The 24,710-nt window shown below is 42.0% G+C and overlaps 1 protein-coding gene across 3 annotated transcripts in view; it reads left to right on the forward strand.

Annotated features, from left to right (window-relative positions):
* The window catches only part of Ddr2 (discoidin domain receptor tyrosine kinase 2), a 125,443-nt gene extending 106,103 nt beyond the window's left edge, over positions 1-19,340 (forward strand). For all 3 annotated transcript variants that reach the window (XM_038350053.1, XM_038350055.1, XM_038350052.1), the window contains exons 10-18: positions 752-814; positions 1,632-1,762; positions 5,522-5,732; positions 7,119-7,342; positions 8,560-8,687; positions 10,680-10,868; positions 11,175-11,409; positions 12,552-12,701; positions 16,513-19,340. In XM_038350053.1, coding sequence (XP_038205981.1) covers positions 752-814; positions 1,632-1,762; positions 5,522-5,732; positions 7,119-7,342; positions 8,560-8,687; positions 10,680-10,868; positions 11,175-11,409; positions 12,552-12,701; positions 16,513-16,647 — 1,466 coding nt within the window. In that variant the 3' untranslated portion in view covers positions 16,648-19,340. The remainder of the gene's footprint in view (positions 1-751; positions 815-1,631; positions 1,763-5,521; positions 5,733-7,118; positions 7,343-8,559; positions 8,688-10,679; positions 10,869-11,174; positions 11,410-12,551; positions 12,702-16,512) is intronic.
* The last annotated feature ends 5,370 nt before the right edge of the window (positions 19,341-24,710 follow it).

Genomic DNA, 24,710 nt, shown 5'->3' on the forward strand with positions numbered 1-24,710 from the left:
CATCATCTTAAAGGATACTGCAAAGCAGATTTTCTGTCTCTAGGGATGAATGAAGCCTTAAGTTGGGAGTCAATTCAATTCTTTGAAGAAAGGAATGTCTTTGTACTAAGTCTACTCCTTGCTCGTGTTTCCACTCAGTTCTCCTACATATTGTTGAATTTAGGTCCTCTTCTCCATCCATCCCCATTTTATGATGATCTATGACCACAGCCCCCTGAAATGCCATGTGTTAATGTTTTATACTGTGAGAGTATCTAATATTTGCAACAATTTTGGTTTTTGCACCAGAAAAGTTGTCTTTATTTGTGCAGATTGTTATATTTTATTAACTCTATTTATGGTTTCATTTTTATTTTGTTTCTAATTGACACATTTTTTTGAGTTTATGGGTTACAGTATGATGAGCTAACACATGTATTGCCTGGATACATATCTCCAGGATCTCTTCATTTAAAAAAATTGCTATTGTGGGACAGTGGTGGTACACGCCTTTAATCCCAGCACTTGGGAGGCAGAGGCAGGTGGATCTCTGTGAGTTCAAGGCCAGCCTGGTCTACAAGAGCTAGTTCCAGGACAGGCTCCAAAACTACAGAAAGACCCTGTCTCAAACTGCCCCCCTTCCCCGCCAAATCACTATTCGTAGCCCACTAAATTGATTTTTCAGTATGCAAGGTCTCAGGCTACCTTCAGATGAGCCGTTGCCTGCCTGGCTGTTTGCTCCAAGCTCTAATTCACTCTTGTTCTATAACAGATACTGCAATGTATAACAATTCTGCAGCCTTGCCCACTTCTCCTATGGCACCGACAACCTATGGTACGTATGATTATTAATCGTTAAATATTAAATTGAAGGCAGCTCCTGCAAGATAAAGAAGGATAGAAATTGCAAAGGCCTCACTGTGTGAGTGGCTTGATTCCGTGTGCTAATAGTCCACCCCCAAAGTGAAGGGTCCATAGTTACTCTCATTTCTGACCATTAGTGAGTTTCTGCAGCTAAGAGAGGGAGGGACAGACTCTTGAGTGTTTCAACTGCTCCAGGAAAGTTTAAGATGCTTGGAGAAGAAACAAGTAAGGGAATATTTCTCTGTGAGACCCATAGCAGTGATCTCAGGGCATGGAAGGGGCCATGCAACAAAATGCTTTTCTGTCTCTCTGGAAATGAGTATCCAAAGTGCGCTCTTTGCTCGAGGACGTCATCGGCTATAGTAGTCTGCAATCGATTAGGAAACATGGGAATGGCTCTCTCTTTCCAGGAGTCTCAGCTCCCTTGGCCCATCTCAAAGAATGAAGGGAGCAGGACTCATTCCTTACCTATTTGTCATGCGTGTTAAGAGCCTATACATATGGACTGTTGCAATAGAGAGGGAAAATGTGGGCATGCATAGAAAAACTCTTCACTATCTAGACTGAGACATGGAGAGAGGGTGGGTGGTGGTGACTCATGGGGCGCAGTGTAGAAAATTGGAGCAAAGTAATAAAGCAAGATCAGTAAAAGCTGAAATATGAGGATGGCACCTTCTGGAGTTCTCCTGAAGGAGCAGGGTCTGTCTCCATGCTCTCTTCCAGCTATGGCTGCTTTTCATTTGCCCTGTGAAATGATTCTGTCCTCTGCTTTCTCTTCTTGGCCACAGATCCCATGCTTAAAGTGGATGACAGCAACACTCGGATCCTGATTGGCTGCTTGGTTGCCATCATCTTCATCCTGCTGGCTATCATTGTCATCATCCTGTGGCGGCAGTTCTGGCAGAAGATGCTAGAAAAGGTGAGGCTGTGCAGTATGGACAGGGAGCTGTGCCTCTATTTCCTATACTGCCACAGCACCAAAAGTGCCAGATTCCAAAAAAGTTTTAAGAGGCTAGTGAGTTGCCTGAGGCTACCAAGGAGCAGAGGCATGGAGAAGGCTGTTGAGGTGAGCCAGAAAATAATTAGCAAAGTCTAGTTTCTCATTTTCAGAATGAAGAATTTAGAGTCTGCCTAGAAATCTCAGGAAATGCTTCCTAATGCATTAAATCTGAACTCGGGCATTTCCCGTGAAGAATCTGGTTTGCTGGGCTGAGGTAGATTGCAGGCACCTGTGCGCATATTTTCACTTTGGCAACGGTTCTGATGGACAGCCAAGGTTGGGGGATCACTCTTGGTCCTGCTAAACTTTCTGGCAACGGTCCTAGAGTTCTTTCTCTTCTTTGTGTGTTTGTCTTTGTGTGTGAGTGTGTGTGTGTCCAATTACTTACTTTTCCTGTTGCTGTGGCAGAATAGATGACAAAAAGCAACTTAAGGATTGCTTAATTTTATATCATGACTTAAGAGGGGAGACGGGCTTTCATGGTAGGGAAGGAATGGTGGAAAGCAGGCGGTGGCTGCTTACATCCTGCCCACAGTCAGGAAGCAGAGAGAGATGGATACTGGTGCTCAGCTTGCCATCTCCTTTTTATTCAGTCTGGGATCCCAGTCCATAGGATGGCGCTGCCAACATTCGGGGTTGGTCTTCCCTGCTCAGCTAGCCCTTCACATATGAGTGATTATGCTTCCATGGTGACTTAAAGTCCATTAAGTTGACAATGAAGCTTAAGCATCTCTCTCTCCCTCCCTCCCTCCCTTCCAGCTATGGCCGCTGTGTGTGTGTGTGTGTGTGTGTGTGTAAAAACATTTAGCTTCATTAACCACCAAGTAATTTATCAATATCTTTTTTGTTTGTTTTGGTTTGGTTTTTCAAGACAGGGTTTCTCTGTAGCTTTGGAGCCTATCTTAATCCTATATCTTTATAAACTTGATGGTTATGCTTATACGTTCCTGAATTCCTCAAATTACTTGCTCAAATGACATGGATAACTTTTGTCACATGTATCTATATATCTAATATTTTAAAATACAAAGGTTTATTTTCTCATGTTTGTTTTTGTTTTGTTTTTGAAACAGTCTCCCTTGTGTAGCCCTGGCTAGCCTGGCATTGTAGCCAGGGCTGGTCTTGACCATGTTGTGATCCTCTTGACCCCTGCACCAGGTGTCATAAGAGACTTGCACCGCCCCATCCAGCTCACGCACGTTACTTCATATGCCACTCTGGGTGATGCTCAGATGAACTGGGTTTAGCTTGTGATGAGATAACGCATACTCAAGGGATGATCTGTACTCTATCTTTGGATTTGTTTTGTTTTTTTCAATTGTTGATATGCTTCACCAAAGATGAGGATCTATAATTTTTCTTGACTTCTTAATCAGGAAAAAAAACCCCAATGGACACTGCTGCTAAGTGATGGTCTACCTGTGGATCTATAGAAATGTCTCTGGCTCTGGCTTTTCTGGTCGGTGAGCTCCTATCAATGGATATAGGTCATAGGAGCTCTAGGCTGCAAGTCTCCGCAGAGGCTAGAAGGAAGTCATTTACGTCAGAGGCCAAGGCTTGTGCCAGAAGAGGGGCAGGATGCCATGAGGATGGTCTTGAATCTCTAGAATGCTCTCTACGTAGGATAGGAATGAAAGGGCTCACTTAAGATGTGATAGGAGCAACCTAGCTAGTCACCTGTGGTCCTTTCTGACCTGCTCCACATTCAGACCCCAAAGTCAGTTGAGGCTTAGTTTAAGGTTGTGGGGCAGGAATATTTCATAGGAGAGAAAGTCTCTTTGCATCTCACCATCAGACAACAACAACAACAACAACAACAGCAAAGCCTTCAGTTCCTTAGCAGCATCTACAGAGTTGAACGGCGGACCCCACAGAGCATCACTCAATGGCGTACATATGTTTCAAGGCGCCTGTGGGAAGATACTAAGCAGTTTCATCTTTCAGAAATGCACTCATATCTGAATGGGTAACTCCAGCTCGAAGGTGGCAAAGGGCCATTGGTGGAGGGAGAATCAGGCTGAGTAGTTCCATTAGGCTGCTTGAAGCTAACATATGTTCTTTTAAAAACATATTTTTATCAATTCTTTGAGAATTTCATACGATGTATTTTGATCATCTTTATCCCTACTCCTCCCAACTTCTTATTCTCCCCCTCCTTCTTCTTTATAACTTACTATGTCCATTTTGTGCTAGGCATGTAGTCATGGGCATGGGGCCATCCACTGGGGAGTGGCCAACCTAGCAGAAGTCACAACCTTCAGGAAGACTGACTCTCCCTGGGAAGCCATCAGCTGACAATAACCCCTCAGTTAGGGGTGGGGACTAGTGGATGTGTTTACTGAACAGCCTAGTAGGGCTACATTTTCCTTGAAGGAAGGAAGAGAATCTGCAGTCTCTGCTCTAGATTTTTTTCTCTCTTCATTTGACTATAATTTACCACATTTCTCTGGGTTTTTCTTCTGAAAGCTGCATGACAGTCTTCATCATCTGGGAGACGAATGCTAGTCTGGAAACTCCCCCAAGAGCATGAGGGCAGCTTCTTTTGCCTTTGGATCTTTAAGTCCTTTAAGAAACATTTTCTACAACTACTCTTTCTACTTTTTATATAGCCCTGCACAATAACTCACAGTGCCCTAGAATAGCATTCTGGATTTCTTGCTAGGATAGCATTTTGTGTGTGTGTGTAAAAACTTTATGTACGCATATATGCTCCAACAGCATTATTAAACACATTTTTAGTTCATAAAATTTTTTGTTGATACTTTTTTTTTTGGTTTTTCGAGACAGGGTTTCCCTGTAGTTTCTAGAGCCTGTCCTGGAACTAGCTCTTGTAGACCAGGCTGGCCTCGCACTCAGAGATCCGCCTGCCTCTGCCTCCCGAGTGTGTTGATACTTTTGATGGTGTTCCCAAACAATACTTCTTTGAGAAAGTCACCACACATTTACAGAGGACCTACTAGGTTCTGGGTTCCGTGTTTGCTCTGAGTGTGTTCCTGCAACAAGGTACTATTCAGTCTAGTAGACAGACATCTAATGTGCTCTATGGAGTACTCAAAGTGTGTTTATTAAAATAGATCATTTTGTAGATTCAGATACGACATCCATTAGATGCTGACAATCTTCTGTTACCGGAGCAGGTGGTTACATTAGACAGTACGCTACAACAGCTGCTTCTTTGGTGCTTTGTCTGCTTTTAGTAGAGGTAGCTGACCATTCTGCTTGGGTTTAGTAAAGGCTAGCTTATTATTCTAGCCTATAATACTAGGGTGATCGGATAGACTGTTAGTTTAGCATATTTTAGAACTCCTGAGTTAATGGACATTCCAGTTTATGTTGACCCAGATCAAAGGGTTAAAGGATAAGTCGACAAGACGCATTCTTCAATAGATGTCACACACCTCTAAAAACAGAGAACATATTTGGCTGCTGATCGGCTGTTACAGAGTTGTGTGAATGATGCTGATCTGATAGTGGTGTCAGCACGAGAGTTAGAAGGTGGAATTCTGCCTTGAGGAAATATGGGCTTTGCTAAGTTTCTGTAACACAGACATTTATGAAGCCAGACTGTCTCCTTCTCAGCTGCCGTTTTCCTGGGGGTTTGAAGGGATGAGCTGAGAGGGAGGGCTGGATGAGAGAGAGGGAGAGAGAGTCACATTCTTCCCCCTCCATGTCCTTCAGGCCTCACGGAGGATGCTGGATGATGAGATGACTGTCAGCCTCTCCCTGCCCAGCGAGTCCAGCATGTTCAATAACAACCGCTCCTCGTCCCCAAGCGAACAGGAATCCAACTCTACTTACGATCGAATCTTTCCCCTCCGCCCTGACTACCAGGAGCCATCCAGACTCATCCGAAAGCTCCCAGAATTTGCTCCAGGGGAGGAAGAATCGGGTGAGGATGAAATTATGGGCAGGAGGTGGAGGGAGAAACTTTGATTCATGTGATGTAGGTATAACACTCGTGCTGCAGGTTAATCAAATCCATTAAGTCTATGCCAGCTTCTGGAGAAACCTACAGTCTGTATCTAGATTTGGTAGCTGCGGCTTCTAGCCTCTTCTGAAACCCTTCCTTTTATATTTAATGTAAGATGTATAGAGGGACCCACAAAAAATTAGCAAAGTATCACTAAGATGTTCCCAGAAGCAGCTGGGCTGTCTCACCCAGGTCACCTTCTTGTCCTGTGTGTAATGGGAAAGAAGGCCCAGCTGGGTACTCACTTGACACCAGACTCCACTGGGGTAAATTCTAGACTGGAAATTATATTGGAGGAAAAAAGATAAATGAAGCTTAAGGTATTCTATAACTGTGGGTAGCTATTTTAATAATTGAATCATGTTGACTTCTTTTTGGTAAATATTTATTACACTAGCATAAGATTTTATTTATTTCTTTTTATCTTTTCTCAATAAAAGTGCTGACTAAGGTACATAGTACCAGTTGCTTTGAATCCCAGTCCCCCTTAAAAAGTGCCATAGAGTGACATCAGGAGGGATGCTTGATCATTTCTGGCATCCTCACAGCTTTCCAAGGTCATCAGCGTAGCAGTGAGCAGCTTAGCAGAGGACTTCCGTGCAGGGGAGGAAGGCCTAGCCAGCTGATAGGACTAAAGAGAAGAGTAGAGGCTCGTCGAGGGATAAACTTGCGGAAAGAAGAAAGGAAATCAGCAACCATTTTATCACTGATGGGGTAAAACATCATAGAAAGAAAACACTGAATTCATCTAATTTCCTAGAAACAGCAAGAGTAAAGACTATCTGTGAATTTATTTCCTTAACAGAACTGGAGTAGTTAACCTATTTCCTGAAGTCCGAATCATCTCCAATATCAATCAGATTTTAACTTTTTAAATTGTGGTACATCTTAAACAAAATCATACGAATTCAATCTGAAGTTGTTTTCTCCCCTAAACTGTGGTATTTAATTAATGTCAGCATTTTGAAATTAAGAAAGTTTGCTATTAAACCTTCAGCCTTCAAGACTGCTGTCCTGATACAGAATAAGCCTTCCTAAGACTTAGCCACACAATTCCATAGGGTTAGTCAGGGGACTTGTTCATGATGGTGGCTTGTGAGGAGACTGAGCAACAAAATAGTGGCCTACATTTTGAAGTCCAAAAGGAAGGGGGCTAGAGGAAGCACAACCATCCCCAAATAAGTATGTGTGAAGTGGGTTAGGCGGCCGTGGGGCCGGATTCTGGCTAACCCCTCAGATATCCCTTCTTAAAGATGTCTCCTTAGCTGCCCCCTGGAGCCAGACTCAGTGCCCATGTCTTCTCAGCCTGCAGTGGTGTTGTGAAGCCAGCCCAGCCCAATGGACCCGAGGGGGTACCCCACTATGCAGAAGCCGACATAGTGAATCTCCAGGGAGTGACAGGTGGCAACACCTACTCAGTGCCTGCTGTCACCATGGATCTGCTGTCGGGGAAGGACGTGGCTGTGGAAGAGTTCCCCAGGAAACTGTTGGCTTTCAAGGAGAAGCTGGGAGAAGGCCAGTTTGGGGAGGTGAGTTGACCTTCGGAAGGAGACACCCAGCCCTTGATGATGTGAAGGAAGCAGGTGTATAAAAAAGATCGGTAGCGCAAGGGTCTACTTAGAAGTGAAGGTCTCCTCTACTTGTCTGCATTGCCGTCAGGATGGACAGTTAATGTCGACCTCATATTTGTATAAGAACTGTGGATTTCTTATACTTATTGTGGAATAAGTCACCAGAATTCAAATACCCTGCAAAATACTCAATGCTTTCAAAAACTGTTTCCAGTAGGTTGCCAAGGGTGGGGCTCACGGACGTCATCATCTTTTATGATTACCTAGGAACACCCTGCTTCATGCTGTCATATTTTTCCTTTTAATGAGAGTTATATGTCAAAATGGTAAAAGACAAAACCAAACCAAACCCAAACCAACCCTGCCCTGCCTTTGGTTCCAGAATTAACCACTAGGGAACGAATCACCACAAGATAAGGAGGAGCCCTCTTCTGAGTTGCCCTCAGAATGAGGCACGGAATAGTAAACTTTTCACTCTAGTGTGAGTCCCAGAAACCTTCAGGGAATTCAGGGTGCTGTTTTCAGCTGTCATGGGTTCCCTTTAATCCTGTCATTTAAGCCCTAAATATAATACTTAATTTTAAGTGAATATGTTGTTGACTTCCAATATGGATCAAATATTCCCCCTCTGAGTACGTTTGGTGTTGGAGGGGGCAGAGGAGCCTATGACATCTGTCTCTGGTGTCATATGGACTCATTCTGTCCCCTGGGTTGAAATCCTATGCCCACTATATTATTACTAACACATAGGCATAATTTATGACATTCTCCTCACCCAAGGGTTTTATCTTATAATAACTGCCTTATTATTTTAAGACCACGGATTAACTTTCTCAAATCAAAGTTCAACAGTTATGCCAAATGATATTTTCTAGACCAGTTATGTTGTGATAAAATACTGTGTTGCAGATTCAGCCCATCCTTTATCAATATTCCATTTAATGTATATTGCTCTTAGAAGGCATCAACATGTTATATTAGTTGGGTATGTCAGTATTGTTTATTAATATTGTCAATTACTTAAATCAAAGACATGTCACCCGTAGCCTCTTATTGGTCTTCAGTTATTTTGCCTGAGTTGTAAGCGTTAGTTTATCTCCAGGACATGCCCATCAAGAGTACTGAGCCATCTTCAGGAGAAATGATGATGCTGAGACTAGATGACTTTTGTCTAGGTTCATCTCTGTGAAGTGGAGGGAATGGAAAAATTCAAAGACAAAGATTTTGCTCAAGATGTCAGTGCCAACCAGCCTGTCCTGGTGGCCGTGAAGATGCTCCGAGCAGATGCAAACAAGAATGCCAGGTCTGTGGTCTGAATTTTGAATTTTCCTTTACCTACTTCATAGTGTGAGGATTAGGAATATTCCTGGGAATTCCTGAGCCTTTCTTTTCTTTCTTCTTCTGAGATGGGAAGGTCAGTGAGCTGTCCCCCCAAGCTTCCAATGTGGTTGGACGTGCCCATTTTTTTCCATCTCTTTCAAACACAAATGTATATATTTATATTATAGTCACTATCTCTTCACTTCCTAAATCCCTTGACCCAGTGCGTACAACAGCTCACATGTGTTCTTCACTCATGATACCCAGACATATTCTAGAATGGCACTCCCCTCTAGCTGACGTCACAATGACAGACATCTTTCTGCCTACATCTCTGCCCTCCTGTTTTCCTTCTCATCCTCATTCCTCTTTTATGCTCCTTTTCTTCTATGCTCAGCAGCCCCTCACAATGAGAAGCTACTTCTGCTTGGAAATGCATCCATGGACCTCAGAGCCAAAGGACCCCCAGCCCTTTAGCAGGCTTTTTAACTGGCTGATAGTCTCTTGGATCCTTTACGACATACATTGCTGTTTCCATCACCCTGCCTTGTCCCCTGACAGCCTTTCCGTATGGTAATGGTGAGCGAATCCTCACCCGGAGGGGCACGCTGCTAGAAAACAAATTGTATCCCAGATAAACCTGAACATCTGGATACCACATGCGTCTTCCCATGTGTGTTGTCATGATTTGTCCCGCTGATATTCATCCCAAGAGGAAGTTTATTATTCCTATTCCCTAAGCTATCGCAAATTCCAAGGACAATGATAGGTTTTGCTTAAAACAAAAGTCTTACAATGGACAGGCTATGAACTGGAGATAAAGGTGAGGAAATGGAGCTGTGTGGGCTTTCACACTTTAACCAAGAGCTTTGACTTAAGAACATTAACGTGAATTAAAAGCAGCACTCCCTGGGGCCCACAGAGAGATGGGATATTCCTCATATTAATCTTTGCATGTGTCAAGAGAAAGTGGCAAGCAGGAAAAGACATTGTATGAAATAAGACAATACGATTCTGGGCTGATAAAATTTGCCAGGTTCACTTGTGTTCACTCTTGTATGATAGTGATAAATGGCCTCATGAGTCACCAAAACCCATGGTCTGGGATTCACAGGAAGGTAAGAGAGGAGATGCTGAATTAGGACTACATGGGTCCCAAGCATGTATACGGACAGAGCCTGGCTTGAAATAGATGCATTGTCTTTCTTGCAGAAATTATGTTACAGAATTCCTTTAAAACTCACCAGAGACTTCTAACTGATTTGCCCCTGGAGTTTTGGGAATGTGGACTATGGGCTCCATGTTGACAATTTGCAACTCAAAGTGTGGCTGTCACCCTGAACTCAAACCATTGCAAGTTTTGGTCAGATGCATACGTGTGAAATGACTTTAGTTTACCACGACAGCTTTCAAACAACTCTGCTTTTGAAGAGGCTACCAAATCAGTGTATAGTGTGGCTGGCTGCTGGTGCAGATGGTCTTGGGAAGAGCCAGTAGGAGAAAAAGAGAAATGATCAGATAACCAAAAGGGTGGTTATTCACCTTGTAAAAAGTATCTCCACTTCATTAATAGTACGATTCAGTAGCTCTTGGAAGAGGCAAATATCTTAAAGTTCTCAAGTTGGTTTTTAGTGAAAAGCTCCATTTGCAAGGTAGGTTTAAGCAACACATATTTGAGTCAGTAACATCAACAACTTTCCATGTAGTGGGCATTTTGCCACCATATGAGGGATATAAAAGTGAGACATAGATCTCATCCTTAAAAACATTATTATTGATTAAATGAAGGTCTGCTTTGTTCAAGGAGGAGCTGAATGTGATTGTTCTGGGTGCGATTTGTCTGTCATCTTGAAGATCTTCCAGAGGGGAGCAAGGCGTGGTGTGATGGGTGGGAACAGACAGTGTCATGCATCCTTCCTTGTTCCGTTCTGATTCTGACAAACTCTGATTTTCTCTACAATCACACCCTCCAAAGGAATGATTTTCTTAAGGAGATAAAGATCATGTCTCGGCTCAAGGACCCAAACATCATCCGTCTCTTAGCTGTGTGCATCACGGATGACCCACTCTGCATGATCACGGAGTACATGGAAAATGGAGATCTCAATCAGTTTCTTTCCCGCCATGAGCCTCTGGGTTCTTGTTCTAGCAATGCCACAGTCAGGTAAAAAAAAAAAAAAAACACACACACACACACACACACACAGTCACATCTGTTGTCTTTTCTCTGTGGTCATAAGGTCATAAGGGCCTGAAATTAGGGAGAGGTGAATTTAAGGTTCCTGTTGTCATGGGGGGTATTGTGGGAAGTCTATTAATTGCAGTGAATGATGGGGCAGCTACCCTTTGGTGGGGAAAATCAAACAGATTCCTTAAGAGTGGAGGCAGGATATAGATGGTTCAAGCCTGGTTTGTTGTTTAGAATATGCCCCCTCCACAGCTGCTTTCTCTTTCTTATGTGTGCCTTCAGTTATGCCAACCTGAAGTTTATGGCTACCCAGATCGCCTCTGGAATGAAGTATCTCTCATCCCTTAACTTTGTCCACCGAGATCTGGCCACCCGAAACTGCTTAGTGGGCAAGAACTACACCATCAAGATAGCTGATTTTGGAATGAGCAGGAACCTGTACAGTGGTGACTACTACCGGATCCAGGGCCGGGCAGTGCTCCCCATCCGCTGGATGTCATGGGAAAGCATCTTGTTGGTGAGTCTCTACCCCTGTGAGCCCTGTCCAGCAGCTGACCCACTGCTCGGGTGGGAGGCCGGGACAAACAGGAGGCAGCAGGAGGCAAGCCCACAGACCTTGATATTTTCCCTGATCTGAGAGGATCGTCTCTTTACATTTATTATTATTATTATTATTAAAGACTTGTCTATTTCTGGTAAAAAGGTAGTACACCATTATTGAAACTTTAGGGAAAAAGTTTAAAAATATAAGGAATTTAGTACCCTTCCTCCTCTACCCTTCCAACTATTGAATGGTCTTAATTCTAGACCATTTTTTAAAACCCCAGCCCTCGGGAGGGAGAGGCAGACACATCTCTATGAGTTCTAGGCCAGGTTGGTATACAGAGTAAGTACTAGGACAACTAGAGATACCCAGATAAATAGGTAGGTAGGTAGGTAGGTAGATAGATAGATAGATAGATAGATAGATAGATAGATAGATAGCATTTTTTTAAACCTAAAGGTGCTTTGTGATCTTAAAAAATGACATATTGGACTACATTCAGGGGACCATGTTTCCTACTCCAGTTTTTGCATTATTAAAGCACTTATTAACCAGGGTGATTTAGCAAACTTCCCTTATTTTTCTGAGCTAAAAAATCAATGTCTTCTACAAGTCCATGTCACTATCTTTATTAAATAGAAAATGTGTATTTAATGATAGTCAGTTTTTTTTTTCAAGACTGTGGCTATCACTGAATATGGAAGCAAGAGTCCTGGATCCACCAGGCCTAACTCCATGCACTTGAAACATCTTCCTTTATCACTACCATCAAAACAGCTGACTTCTCATGCTAACTTTGGCGAGTCTCCAAAGTGGCCCATCTCCTACAGGTGGCCCTTCTAGTGTTCAGAGGATGGGCAGCTTACAGGTGTGGGTTCTAGCACTCATAGAGTCCACTGGCTCATGGTCAGTATCCTTTCAGCTCTTGGATGTCATCCCCAAGAGAAACAGAACTAAGCCCAGGTCACAGGGATGGGAGAGTGGGCACAACTTGCCAGTTGCCACAGTCCTTGTTTTTGGCAGGGGAAGACTGATTCCAGATGATGAGCACCTAACGTGCTCTTTTCCTCTTTGTACCTGGCTTGCTCTGATTTTCTCTTCTTCTCCTTCAATAGGGCAAGTTCACCACAGCAAGTGATGTGTGGGCCTTCGGGGTGACTTTGTGGGAGACTTTCACCTTTTGCCAGGAGCAGCCTTATTCCCAGCTGTCGGATGAGCAGGTTATTGAGAATACTGGCGAGTTCTTCCGAGACCAAGGGAGGCAGGTATGAACTACTGGGAATGTGAACTGGAGTGCTCTCAAAGGGGAAAGGGAAGGTCCCGACTTAGTAGGAAGACCCTAGTTCAAGGACAGAAACACAATTCTGTTTCTTATGCTCATTCTATTTCTGGATCTAGATTATTCCACTAGTCCATTGGGTGACAAAAAAGAGTGAAGAGAGTTAATGGTATTTGTTTAAAAAGTCTTAGAATAAGATATGGTGTTGGTTTGGGCTGGTGAGCAATGTTTCTGCACTTGCACACCCACAAATAGACCAGGTACCCTGGCCCTTCTCTGGGGAGGCTGGGCCTGCTTATGGAGACTTTTGGAACTTATGGACTACTGAGCCCCTAAACTAACAAGGAGTCCTGATTCTCTGAGATACCAAGTTTTCTTTGGTTGGTCAACTATTTAATGCTCTTGAGAGACCTAGGACTTAACCCTTGCTAATAACTAGAGCATTGCGGCCCCCCAGGTGATCTGTTGGTAGCACACCTCACATCACGGTATCATCAACGGGCAGATGGTAATAGCTGGAGACAGGTTGTGCAGGAGATAAAAATGGGTCCTTTCTGGCTTACCCGGACTTACACAAGAAAATGACAAGAGGGGGCAAGAATAATAATCCGTGGCACATGCTGCAAATGAGAACAGGCATGGAATTTAATTTTAATCTCAATATTCTTTAGATAGTGTGGTAACAGGAATTCTAAATCGCCCGTCCTAGTCAGGAGGTGTCTTAGCGTTTCTATTGCTGTGCTGAAACACCATGACGAAAGGCAAGCTGGGGAGGAAAGGGTTTATTTGGCTTATTCTTCCACATCCACACTGTAGTCCATCATTGAGGAAGTCAGGGCAGGAACTCAAACAGGGCAGGAACCAGGGGCTGTAGCTGACTCAGAGGCCATGGAGGAGGGACACTTAATAACTTCCTCCTCACAGCTTGCTCAGCCTGCTTTCTTAAAGAATCTAAGACCACCTCCCCAGGGATGGCCTCACCCACAATAGGCTGGACCCTTCCTGATCAATCACTAATTAAGAAAATGGCCTACTGGCTTGCTTTCAGCCAGATCTTATGGAGACATTTTCCTAATTGAGCTTTTCTCAGGTTACTTAATTGAGGTTTTCTCAGATGACTTTATCTTCTGTCAAGCTGACATAACAATCCAGCGCAGGAGATAACCGCTCTCTTATTGTGATAAAGCAAGCATTTGTCCTTGTCTTTATGAAATATGCAATGGACCAAGAAAAAAAGTTCCTCTCCCTAGAATAATCTATTCAAACCATCCTTTAGGGGACACATGGCCAATTAAGAGTTGTGCATTCAGTTAGAAAATGGATCCTACTCATCAAAATAATGATCTTAATTTGAGTGTATCCTAGAACTATATGCAAAGGTAGAGTTATTGAAAGCCTCTTAGTTTTCTTCAAATTATTATTTATCAACAGAAACCCTGAAGAATCAGTTTTTATACCTAGGCAAAATTAGATCACCAACCATGTCATAAGAGGAAGGCCTAGAAGTCCTCTCTTGCTCATTTTACTGAATGTTTGTGATACTAAAAATGATCTCTAAATACCCAAAAATTATTTCAATTCTATGTTATTCAATTTCACAAGAACGCTTCTTTCCAAACCATCTGATAGCAATAGAAATTCTCATTTCTAATAATCTTCAGAACTTTACTTTTTTCATTTAGTTTTGGACAGTCTGTGTAAAAAGGCCCACGATTTTTACCTATACAAGACACCAGCAGTGTACCAAATATACATTTTGACCATCTACCAATGGTCAAGCACTGAAGTCAGATATTTGACTGAATCCAGACCAAAGCCAAATATTACCATCATATACTGAGTCATTTGTCAGTTACAACTGGAAATTTTATAAAAATTATTAAACTTGGCATATCAATGTTAATAACCGATTAAACACAATTTATTAAATTTGGCAAAATTTAATTGCTATTGTGTTTATAATTGAAATGTCAGTATTCTTATTTATCATCAGCTATATGGCTTCTGTGGTCACTGAACTACACACATGTTGAAATCATTTTCCGGTAGTTCAGCAAGCCTACTGGACACAGGAGATACAAGGAAGAGAGAAAACAGCTGGCTAATGTAAATTCTAGAAGAAATGTTATATTTCGAGTTCATAGCTTAAGAAAATTTTAAACAATTTATCTCCAATTTAAAATGCTTAGACATCTATAGCAAAAATTTCAAACATTATAATGTATTTGCCATTTTTGCTTTCAATTTATAGTCACAAGATATGAAGAAATTCCAGACAGCATTTTTTCTTGAATTCACACAGTATAAATAGAACTAAGTAACTAAAATGAAATAGTTTTAATTTTTTCTTTGGTGTTACAAGAGATAACAAAATTTTATATATATATATATATATATATATATATATATATAAAGTATTAGGAAATGTAACTTTAATTTGTCAAGTTTATAACATTTGAAAGGGGCCTTAATAATTCCTATTATTTACTATTGCAATTTTATTGATATACATTGGCTTAGAATGGATTTGTTGCTATTGCTGTTGTTATTTTTGAGACTGTGCCTTGCTACATTCTGAAGGTAACCTTGAAGTCAGATTCTTCTGCCTGAGCCTCCCGAGTACTAGGATTACAAACCAGCCTCTGCCACATCTGGCATTCTTTTATAATAATTTTTATAAAGTTCTATAATGGGCACCTCACAAAGAGATCCGCAGGTTTAAGTTTTATCAGTAATATGTGAGAATGCCTGTTATGCTGTAATCTTATTGGTAATGGTGTCTTTCAAATGCTTGGTCTTTTACAACCATAGTTCTATAACTCGCAGAACTGTTATATCTCATTTGATATTCTATCTAATTTGCTATTTTAACAGAAGTAAAAAAAATTTGCCTATTAGCCTTTTTACCTGTGAACTAGGAGTTGATGGGCATATGTGATTGTTAGACTCTGTAAAGCCCAGCTCCTACGATACATGATACAGGCTAGTGTTGCCTGGGGTAAGGCATGGCAATGGGAAGTAGTTAATGATTAACTAGGCACAGATATTGTGTTCAGCAGAGGCAATGATACTTTGATGATTCAGGGAACATGGAACGTTTGAGCATGGCTCAGTAATCTATCAGTATAACAGGGTATTAAAACTATAGGTAAGGGGATGATAATAACAGTACATAGAAGACAGAAGACTGAGAATTAAGCAGAGTGGCATCCTCCTTGTAGAGATGCTAACTGGCTACTTCAGAGCAACATCCTAGACTCGGGGTAGGGCACAGTGATCATGCTGTTAGTGCAATCTAATCTCTTCTAAATGAGACTAATACACAGGAGGGGAAACACAGAGGACAATAGTAGGCATTACAAGGATGTGACCTGCATGCCAATTTCTGCATTGGCTGAAATTTTATTCCAAGCGAAATTGCAATAAAACGTCAAATGCTTTATGGAGCTGAAGTTACAAATGTAATTGGTATCTGTTGTATTGGCTTAACCAAGATCCATGCTCACAAATTGGGGATCTAAGCTTGCTCTGCATTGGTTTTATCTTCAGCATGAAAACAGGGCTCACAGAATGGTCTACCATAAAATACTGCTTAAGGAAACTAGGAAAGAGCATGGAAATAGGAAAGGGGCTGATGGGCTAGAACGCCATGGATGGGAAGAATAGATAGAGTGCTCTATCTATTGCACTTATTGAGTTCAAGAAGGTAGTGGGGGCATAAATGGAGCTATGGTACAATTTATTCACTTCCTTTCTCTTAATATATATTTTCTCTTTTAAATTTTTTGTTCCCAAAGACTTATCTCCCTCAACCAGCCATTTGCCCCGACTCTGTATATAAGCTGATGCTTAGCTGTTGGAGAAGAGAGACCAAGCACCGGCCATCATTCCAAGAAATACACCTTCTGCTTCTTCAACAAGGGGACGAGTGATGCCATCAATGCCTGCCAGTGTTCCTGTGGCCCAGGTCCTTCCCACAAGACCTACCACTCACCCACGTTTAAGCCACTTTCATCTGGACATTTAATGGACCTAAGAGACAGAAAAGTGTTCGCTTTACCCTCTTACTGTCTCTTGCCTCCTCCACTACACTTCCCTATTCCCCACCACTGACTCATATATACTTTTTTTTTACATGAAATAACTAAAAATGAAAAAAATAGAGCAGATAAAATTTAGTGAAATAAATATTACTTGATATATCTAAGTGTTAGATAATAAAGGCTAGAAACTCAGATAATTTATAAAGGTTATGCTTATGTTTATAAGTGTGCAGATCCTGCAATATTTTCCACGTCACTTTCTATAGAATACCTTTAGAAAGGAAAACTTGAAGAATACGAATGTCTTGGGAAGCATGAGACTAGGCATAAGGAAAGGACTTGGTAACCGTGAAGAATTTCAGGACTTGGTACTCCACAACTAATGGATGTCTTCTTGACGTGGCCTCTGGACTTGACCCACTCCCACTCTCAGATCTCTCTCTCTGTCTCTCTGTCTCTCTCTCTCTCTCTCTCTCTGTCTCTCTTGTCAAAGTGAGTGACATGTACTTAAAGGTTAAAAAGCTCTGCCTTGTTTTTTTGGAATGAATGTTTTCTTCACTCATGGACAGAGATCAGGGCATGCCTATGAAACAGGTCATATGGGCAGGAAGAAGTGTCTGTTGTGAGCCTTGAAGGATGATAGTTATATAGAGAAAAGAAAGGTTGCCCGGGGATTCTCAGTAGACAGAGTCATAGGAAAGGAGGTCCGTGGAGGATGAACAGGAGCTATCTCTGTTGTTCGCTTGTTCACTTGCTCAACCACTTTCACCTGTGTGCTTTAGGGATACCTTGACTTTTTAATCAGTAAAAGCCTGATGTTTTGATATTTTAAAGGCTGCTCCTTTAGTTCATCTTGCCCAGTTCTGTTTCTCTCAATATGTGATGCCCCTGTGTGACCTAGAGGTTAGGATTTGAACTTCTCAGGCATAAATATCCAATGCTGTGTACAACATACACTAGATCCATTTTGAGTGTTCTCAAAAGGCTGGCCTGGACCTTGAAAGGAAGGTATAGGAAAACTGATTTTTCACTCTTTATTTGGGGAAATATGGAGAGAATCAGAACATTCAGGCAAGAATGGGCTTCCCCAGAGATGGCGAATCTCTCATCTCTGAAAACTTTCAGATATTAGCTGAAGAACTATGCAAGAAAAAGGTTCTTGGCCACTGGATACTTGTGTCTGTATGGGAGAATAAAAGGATAGCCATTCAGTGTTACTGAATGTGCTTTTGCCATAGAGATGGCGGCCAGCAGCAGAGCAAGAGGGTCTAGTTTCAGGATTTGTGGAAACTGATACACCATCAAACAGGAGCGGTCTAAGAGCAGATCCTAAGTTTTCATATTCTAAAGACTCTCAGATTCATTGGGAAACTAGAATATAGAAACCTTAAGTCCTGTAGAGGAGAACCAAGAAAAGATTACTGAATAAGCTTCCCAAGCTGAGATAAAATAGCTGTGGTCTGCTTCCCTTGTCTACCCAGGCAGCTTGCTTTATGGTCTCTCAGAAGCCTGGCTGTTTCTTGGTTCAGCCTTCAGATAACTCCAGGACACAGCAGAGATGCAGTTCTAAGTCTTAAAATTAATTTCTCAGATCCTGTTTAGTCATAGTGAATTCCTCTTTCCTGTGGCATTTGTATCATTTTCTGCTTTAGTCTTTCCCAAGACTAACTTTGGGGTCATTGATTGGAGGAGAGGTAGGTGAGTGTTGGGTTTGGAACTCTGGCCCTCTTTCTGCCTCAAGCCAAGTATGCCATCTTCCCAAGTCTCATTGTCTCTCTGAATTTGTTTCCTTATCTGTCTAAGGAGTAAATTGAATTAGGCAGTCTGGAAATGGAAATCTCTTGGAGTTCTGCTCTGCTTTGTGCTTGCTGGAGAACTAGGTTTGTGATTGATGTAGGCTCAGTTGCTCTCTTGCTCAGAAAAAATGTGGCCAGTAAAAGAGATCCTGAGAGAAAGAATTTTTGTAATGCTGACGCCTGCATCATCTCTGCTTTAGGGTGCCCGGAATTCACAGCCATTATCTCATTTGGTATCTCTAGGGCCAGCCATGTCTCTTTCACAACTCTTGGCTCTGTACTCTTTAGGATTCTGTCCCTAATTCATTTTATTCCTTTACCTGTTATTTAAAAGTCGTGTTTAAAATGAAATTTCCCTGACTTTACATCATGGAACTCATCTGTTCCAGATGACTCTCCAAAACATATCATCATGTACAAGCAGAACTTTTCCTTCCTTCCTTCCTTCCTTCCTTCCTTCCTTCCTTCCTTCCTTCCTTCCTTCCTTCTTTTTCCTTCCTTCCTTCCTTCCTTCCTTCCTTCCTTCCTTCTTTTCTTTCTTTTTTTGTACGAAGAAGGCTCTACCTTCGGCACTGAGACCTTTGATTTATAGACATAGGTTTAGTTTCTATTTATACTTGTAGAGTTGAGCTGTACCAACCTGAGTGATCCAACATGGTAGATGGGAAGGGCTTACCATATAGACTTAACAGGTAGCTTAAATCTAAATTAGAGGAATGAAGCTAGGCTTTAGGAAGGAGAACAGAAACAGATGAGAAACCGTGGGTTATTGTTGTTTTCCGAAGTTATTCATGATCATGATATATATATATATATATATATATATGAACCATTTATGTCAAGATGACCTTTAGACTATCATATCTCAATTTATACCTTTATGGAAAATAGATTGATAGGCAGGTCCATATATTTTTTTAGGAATCAAATCCAGAACTCACACATACTAGGCAGAGGTTCTATCATTGATCTATATAGCCTCAGTATCTATGTTCAAATCTTTCCCCGTTGGCCAGACAAATATCTCACTAAATCATGTATGTGATCTAGAGTCAAAAGGAGTGTCCTTAGTGTTAAGGCTGTGGAAAAATCTCCTGTGAGTGTTCAAGACTGTATGACAAAAGAGGGCTGTGTGCAAGTGTGCAAGTAGTGGTTTTAAAAAGTGGTTACACAAATATGTGTGTGTGTGTGTGTGTGTGTATGACTGAATGGAAAGGATGAGGCAAAGATGAGAAAGAAGGTACCATAAAGACAGGTAAGGAGAGATTATGGGAAGACACGGGAGGAGGCAAGCCAGGCAAGGTAGAAACAGGGATGGTGGAAGCCATGAAATCAAGTTTTGATATGTGAAAGTGAACTCTCGAAAGGAGATCTGAGCGAGATTAGAAAAAGTGACTTGAAAAGAATGAAGGGTGAGCAGAAGAAGAAAAACTGGGTGAGAGAGACTGTATTTATTAAAGTGAAGTCAGGGCTATAGAAGGGATTTTGGCAGAGATAAGGACGGGGATGGTCTTCATGGATAAAGGCATGTGTAGCCACCAGGGAATGCCCTTTTTATCTCAGGGGAAATGGGTACAGGAGGCAGTTTGTGCTCCTATTTCTTCTAGATCACATCTAGTGCTGGTAGCAAAGTCAAAGCTGTCTGTGCACTGGGCTTGGTGAAGGTCTAGGAGTTTGGGAGCTTATGGTAGTGACTTTCAATAATGTTCATCTTTGCTGGACCCAGAGTGGCCCCAGCAAACATGGAAACAATAGGTGTAAGTTAGACAAGACTAAATCTTGTCTGATTTTTAAACAGAGGCATGTGTCATATTGGAAACATGTTTGTCTAATCCCACCCAGGCATTCCGCAAGAAAGCCAGGATGTGAGTCTAGGCCATGTGTTTTAAGTAAGGAAGAGAAAGAGGGAAGTGGCAGGATGAAGGGAACAGGGGAAGATGCTCTGAGAACATACACTAGAAGACAGAAGAATGTTTTTATCCCAAAATACAAAATGAAGAGAATTGCAGTACATTGGTTATTATGACTTTGATCCTAAGTTGAATTCATGGGTCTGATGTTTTCTGTCATAGTCCTTTTTTCTTTGTTTTGAAGCTCATGTCCTTGGGCGCTGCATTGGGTAAGCCCCTAACGTCTTGACAAGATGCAGATTCTGGTCTACTCTGGGAAATCCTTTTGAACTGAAGTTTCATATTCTAGAAACAGATGAATGTCATTGGCACTTGGTGAATTATTTGTGATCCTGAATTAAGAAGGAAGGAAACTGGGTAGTTAATAAGGACTTGATTCTGAGCAGATTTGGGCTCTGTTCTCTAATGAGCTGCGTAGGCCGGCAGGAAAAGACCAGGGAGTGACCAGTTAGCTGTCCCATACGTCTCAGATACTTGTTAATTTCAGATGATCTGAAACTTGAAAGAAGTTACAGAAGAATCAGTGCGCGCGGGCTTACCCTGGATCTGGTTTTCTTCTGCTGATAATATTTTAGTCTATTTTCATCCATCAAAACCATTGTCTGCTTGGAGCCATTTTCAGAACTGAACTTGGATTTCACCAGTTTTCCTGCCGTGTACTCATTTGCTCACTGGACATTGCCACGGTGGGTTCATAACCTGGTCTTGGTGGCACATGGCAGGAAGAAGCCTAGATATTATTCTGCAAATGTTGAGAGAAACCAGCAGTTGGCAAGCCCATTCACCAGTGAACAATACCCCACCTATTTGCTGAATTCACTTTCAATTAATGTTCATCATTGCTAGACCCAGAATGGCCATAGCCTTCCACACCAATCATATGAAATGATTAGTGCCTCGGTTGGCACCCCCAAACAATCCAAGAACAACCTAAAAAGATTAATGATATAAAAGCCTTTCAGGCAGAAGGAAATTCTAAACAGAAGAATGGAGCTTTTGTTGGTGACAAGGAGGCTTCAGGGTAAAGCAGTACTTTGGTCAAGAATTAAGTGATACTTATTGGAAGCAGGGATAGTTTTTGGATAGACTATAACACAAACATAAACCCCTAATGTGAGATAAAACACCCTTTTCAGAGTAGCGGGGGAGTCTCATTTGCTTAAATGTTCATCCTTAAATATAGTAACAGCTACTGAATTAAACTCAAGCTTCCTACGGAAAAGTTGAAACTCTAGACTTTGGGTTTTCTGTTGGACATTTTTAAGCTGCCCTGCTTAAGGGCTACATGATAATAACTGTCTGTGGCTTATGAAGTTCCTAGCACACAAGTGAATATTTTGTGAATGTTATGTTTTCAAAGAATAAAGTATGGAAAAATTGTTATGTATCACAAGTGTGAATTTTGGGAGAAGTGCTCTGTTAAAGCACAGAAAGCAAAGGGAAGAAAGTATCCTACAGCATGTACCCCTTGTGTCTTGTGGTGGTGAAACCGATTCAGACAGCACGCAGGGTGGTTCTCCCAGGGCTCTAGATCAAAGGCGGAGAGTAGACTCTGGCCCCAAATCTAGCTCTTTTGAACCGAGCTATTGATTGGTTTCTCCTACAGACACCTTGCCCGTTGCTCTACAGGTCTTCTGGGAGAGCAGACACAAGTTCCAGTGCTAATCTGCAGTCCCAGCTGTGTGACAAGGAAACATCATCTGTCAAGAGAAAGCACAGGCAGTCGCTATCGGGGCAAACGTGTTTTCTTTAAAAGGGGTTTGGATAACGGGGAAAGCTGGGAGCTTTTCTGCAAACGCACCGAGGGTTTGCAGTCTACACTACTCATCTGAACCATTCTTTGCTATCGCAAGCTCTTCTTGCCCGATGTCTGGTAACTGCTCCTGAGGACTGACTTTCTGCTGCAGTATGGTGGACTCTCCTATGACGAGACAACATCTGGGCTTTATTCAGCAGGCTGGGGTGGATAATGTGCTTTGTTAAGGGCTAAGCAGCAAATGGATTTAATTTCTGCCTAAAACTATCATAGTCATTCTAAAATAGAATACCAAAAAAAACTCCTCTGTATTAGAAAAAGGAGCAGAACGTGATGCCAATTGTGTATTTTCTTTTCTTTATTTATTCTCTGTAAGTCTGTTGGATGATACATTGTAAATAACAGACTAAAGAGTCATGCTACTGATGGGGCCTCCTTTCTGTCTAAGCAAGAACAGTTCTGGTGGTCTCTGTTATCTTTCCTTTTTTTTTTAAGATTTATTTTATTTATTGTATATACAGTGTTCTGTCTGCATGTATCACTGCAGACCAGAAGAGGGCACCAGACCCCATTACAGATGGTTGTGAACCACCATGTGGTTGCTGGGAATTGAACTCAGGACCTGTGGAAGAGCAGCCAGTGCTCTTAACCGCTGAGCCATCTCTCCAGCCCCATCTTTCCTCTTTATACAGTTTGTGTAGTACTGATGAGACACAGGGGAAGAGCTATAGGTGCATGCGGTCTGGACATGTTTATTAGGGTTACTCAGCTGTGTGTGTGTGTGTGTGTGTGTGTGTGTGTGTGTGTGTGAATAGGCTTCTGTTTGATATTAGTTGACAGCTAACTAACACAGCTATGTCTCTGACATATCCAAATACAGTAGAAACTATGACTTTATAGCTTCACACTCTTGTGCCTGTCTGGCAGATAGCCTTGCTATCTGGAGCGCTTTTCTAGTCATCGCTATGGAGTTTGCTTGTTTTAGACAGAAATCTCGGCTAACTCCAAAGATGGCATGGTCTGTCTCAGGTAGCTGCTAACACAAGCATAAACCAACAAACTGCAGACAACTGGAACCCATATTCAAGCTTCACAATAGAGACTAAGGTGGCACGACCCCAAACACTTTTGACATCAACCTGCAGAACAGATTTCTGGGTACCCTGAGCATGCTTCTACCAGAGCTTGTCACGGCAGATAAGAGGATGGGTGTGAATGCTCCAAGAATAAACAGAATAGTCATGACCGCTCTTTCCGTTTCTGCAATGTTTGGGACTTCGGGACCCAAGACCAGGAATTCAGGTACCTGAGTGGTGGAACTGGGATGAAAGGAAAGGAAACAAGGGGACTGGAGGTGTTCAGAGAGATATAATTCTGCTGTCAATACCTACTGCCAAGGCCTAAAGTCTGCTATGAATGATGATTTGCATCCATATTTACACAAACACACAGGCCAGTTATTCATGTATCTAGCACACAGGTTGCTAATGAAGATGGAAATTATGTCCGTTCAGTTTTCCAACTTTTTAAGCAACTTGCAGGGGCTTGGCTAAGTCACAGAGAACAAGAAAACTAATTTCCATGTATTGTTTTATATTTATTCCCCATTTGAAAAAGAAGTGGCCACATATCTGCAAACTGTTCTCTTCTGTAGTCCTTGGAGCCTACCCAGGGACTGTTTACCATCGGCGAACTGGGTAAAATCCTGAGTTAGTTTTGGGTCAGACTGAACGCATTATTTCCAGGAAGGGGGGTGAAAAATATAAACAAGACAAGCTACACAGCGCCAGCCTGCAGTTGCTCTTTAGTTCTGTTTGCAAATTAGAGGCAGGCAATTCTGGGAAAGTTTACAAGGACCAAGAATGGAGCTTTGTTATAGGAGCAAAAGATACTTCACTCATTCTTATCTACTGTGTGATAAAAAGAACTGGAGATCAGCGCCAGAACTTAGGGTAGAGACACATTTATTGTACGGAGCATAAATAATGATAGAGTTGGTACACCTACCATTCAACTCATCTATCAAGGCTTGTCAGTGATAGGTAGACTCATTGTGTGCCACACTGCTCTGGTACCCAGCAGAAGAAGCCCCTGAATAATACAAACCCAAGATGACAAGTTTGGGGAGGTAAATACAAACAAACAAACAACCCACTCAGCTATAGATTAAAATCTATTCCACTTGTTTTTGGTTGTGTCCTCCCTATGACAAATTATTTTCAAAATGAAGCAGTCTAGTGCTGCAGTCAAGTCTATCGCTTGAAGGTCACAGGGCCTTGGATGCAGCAACTCCAGCACTCGGGAGGCAGAGGCAGGCGGAGCTCTGTGAGTTCAAGGCCAGCCTGCTCTACAAGAGCTAGTTCCAGGACAGGCTCCAAAGCGACAGAGAAACCCTGTCTCGAAAAACAAAAAAACAAAAACAAACTTCAGCAAAATGAAAGACGACCAGATTTTCTCATTAGCCTAGGATGTAGGGGAGAGAGGAGGACA

Source organism: Arvicola amphibius, chromosome 12, assembly GCF_903992535.2.
Source record: "Arvicola amphibius chromosome 12, mArvAmp1.2, whole genome shotgun sequence".
NCBI classification, from domain to species: Eukaryota; Metazoa; Chordata; class Mammalia; order Rodentia; family Cricetidae; genus Arvicola; species Arvicola amphibius.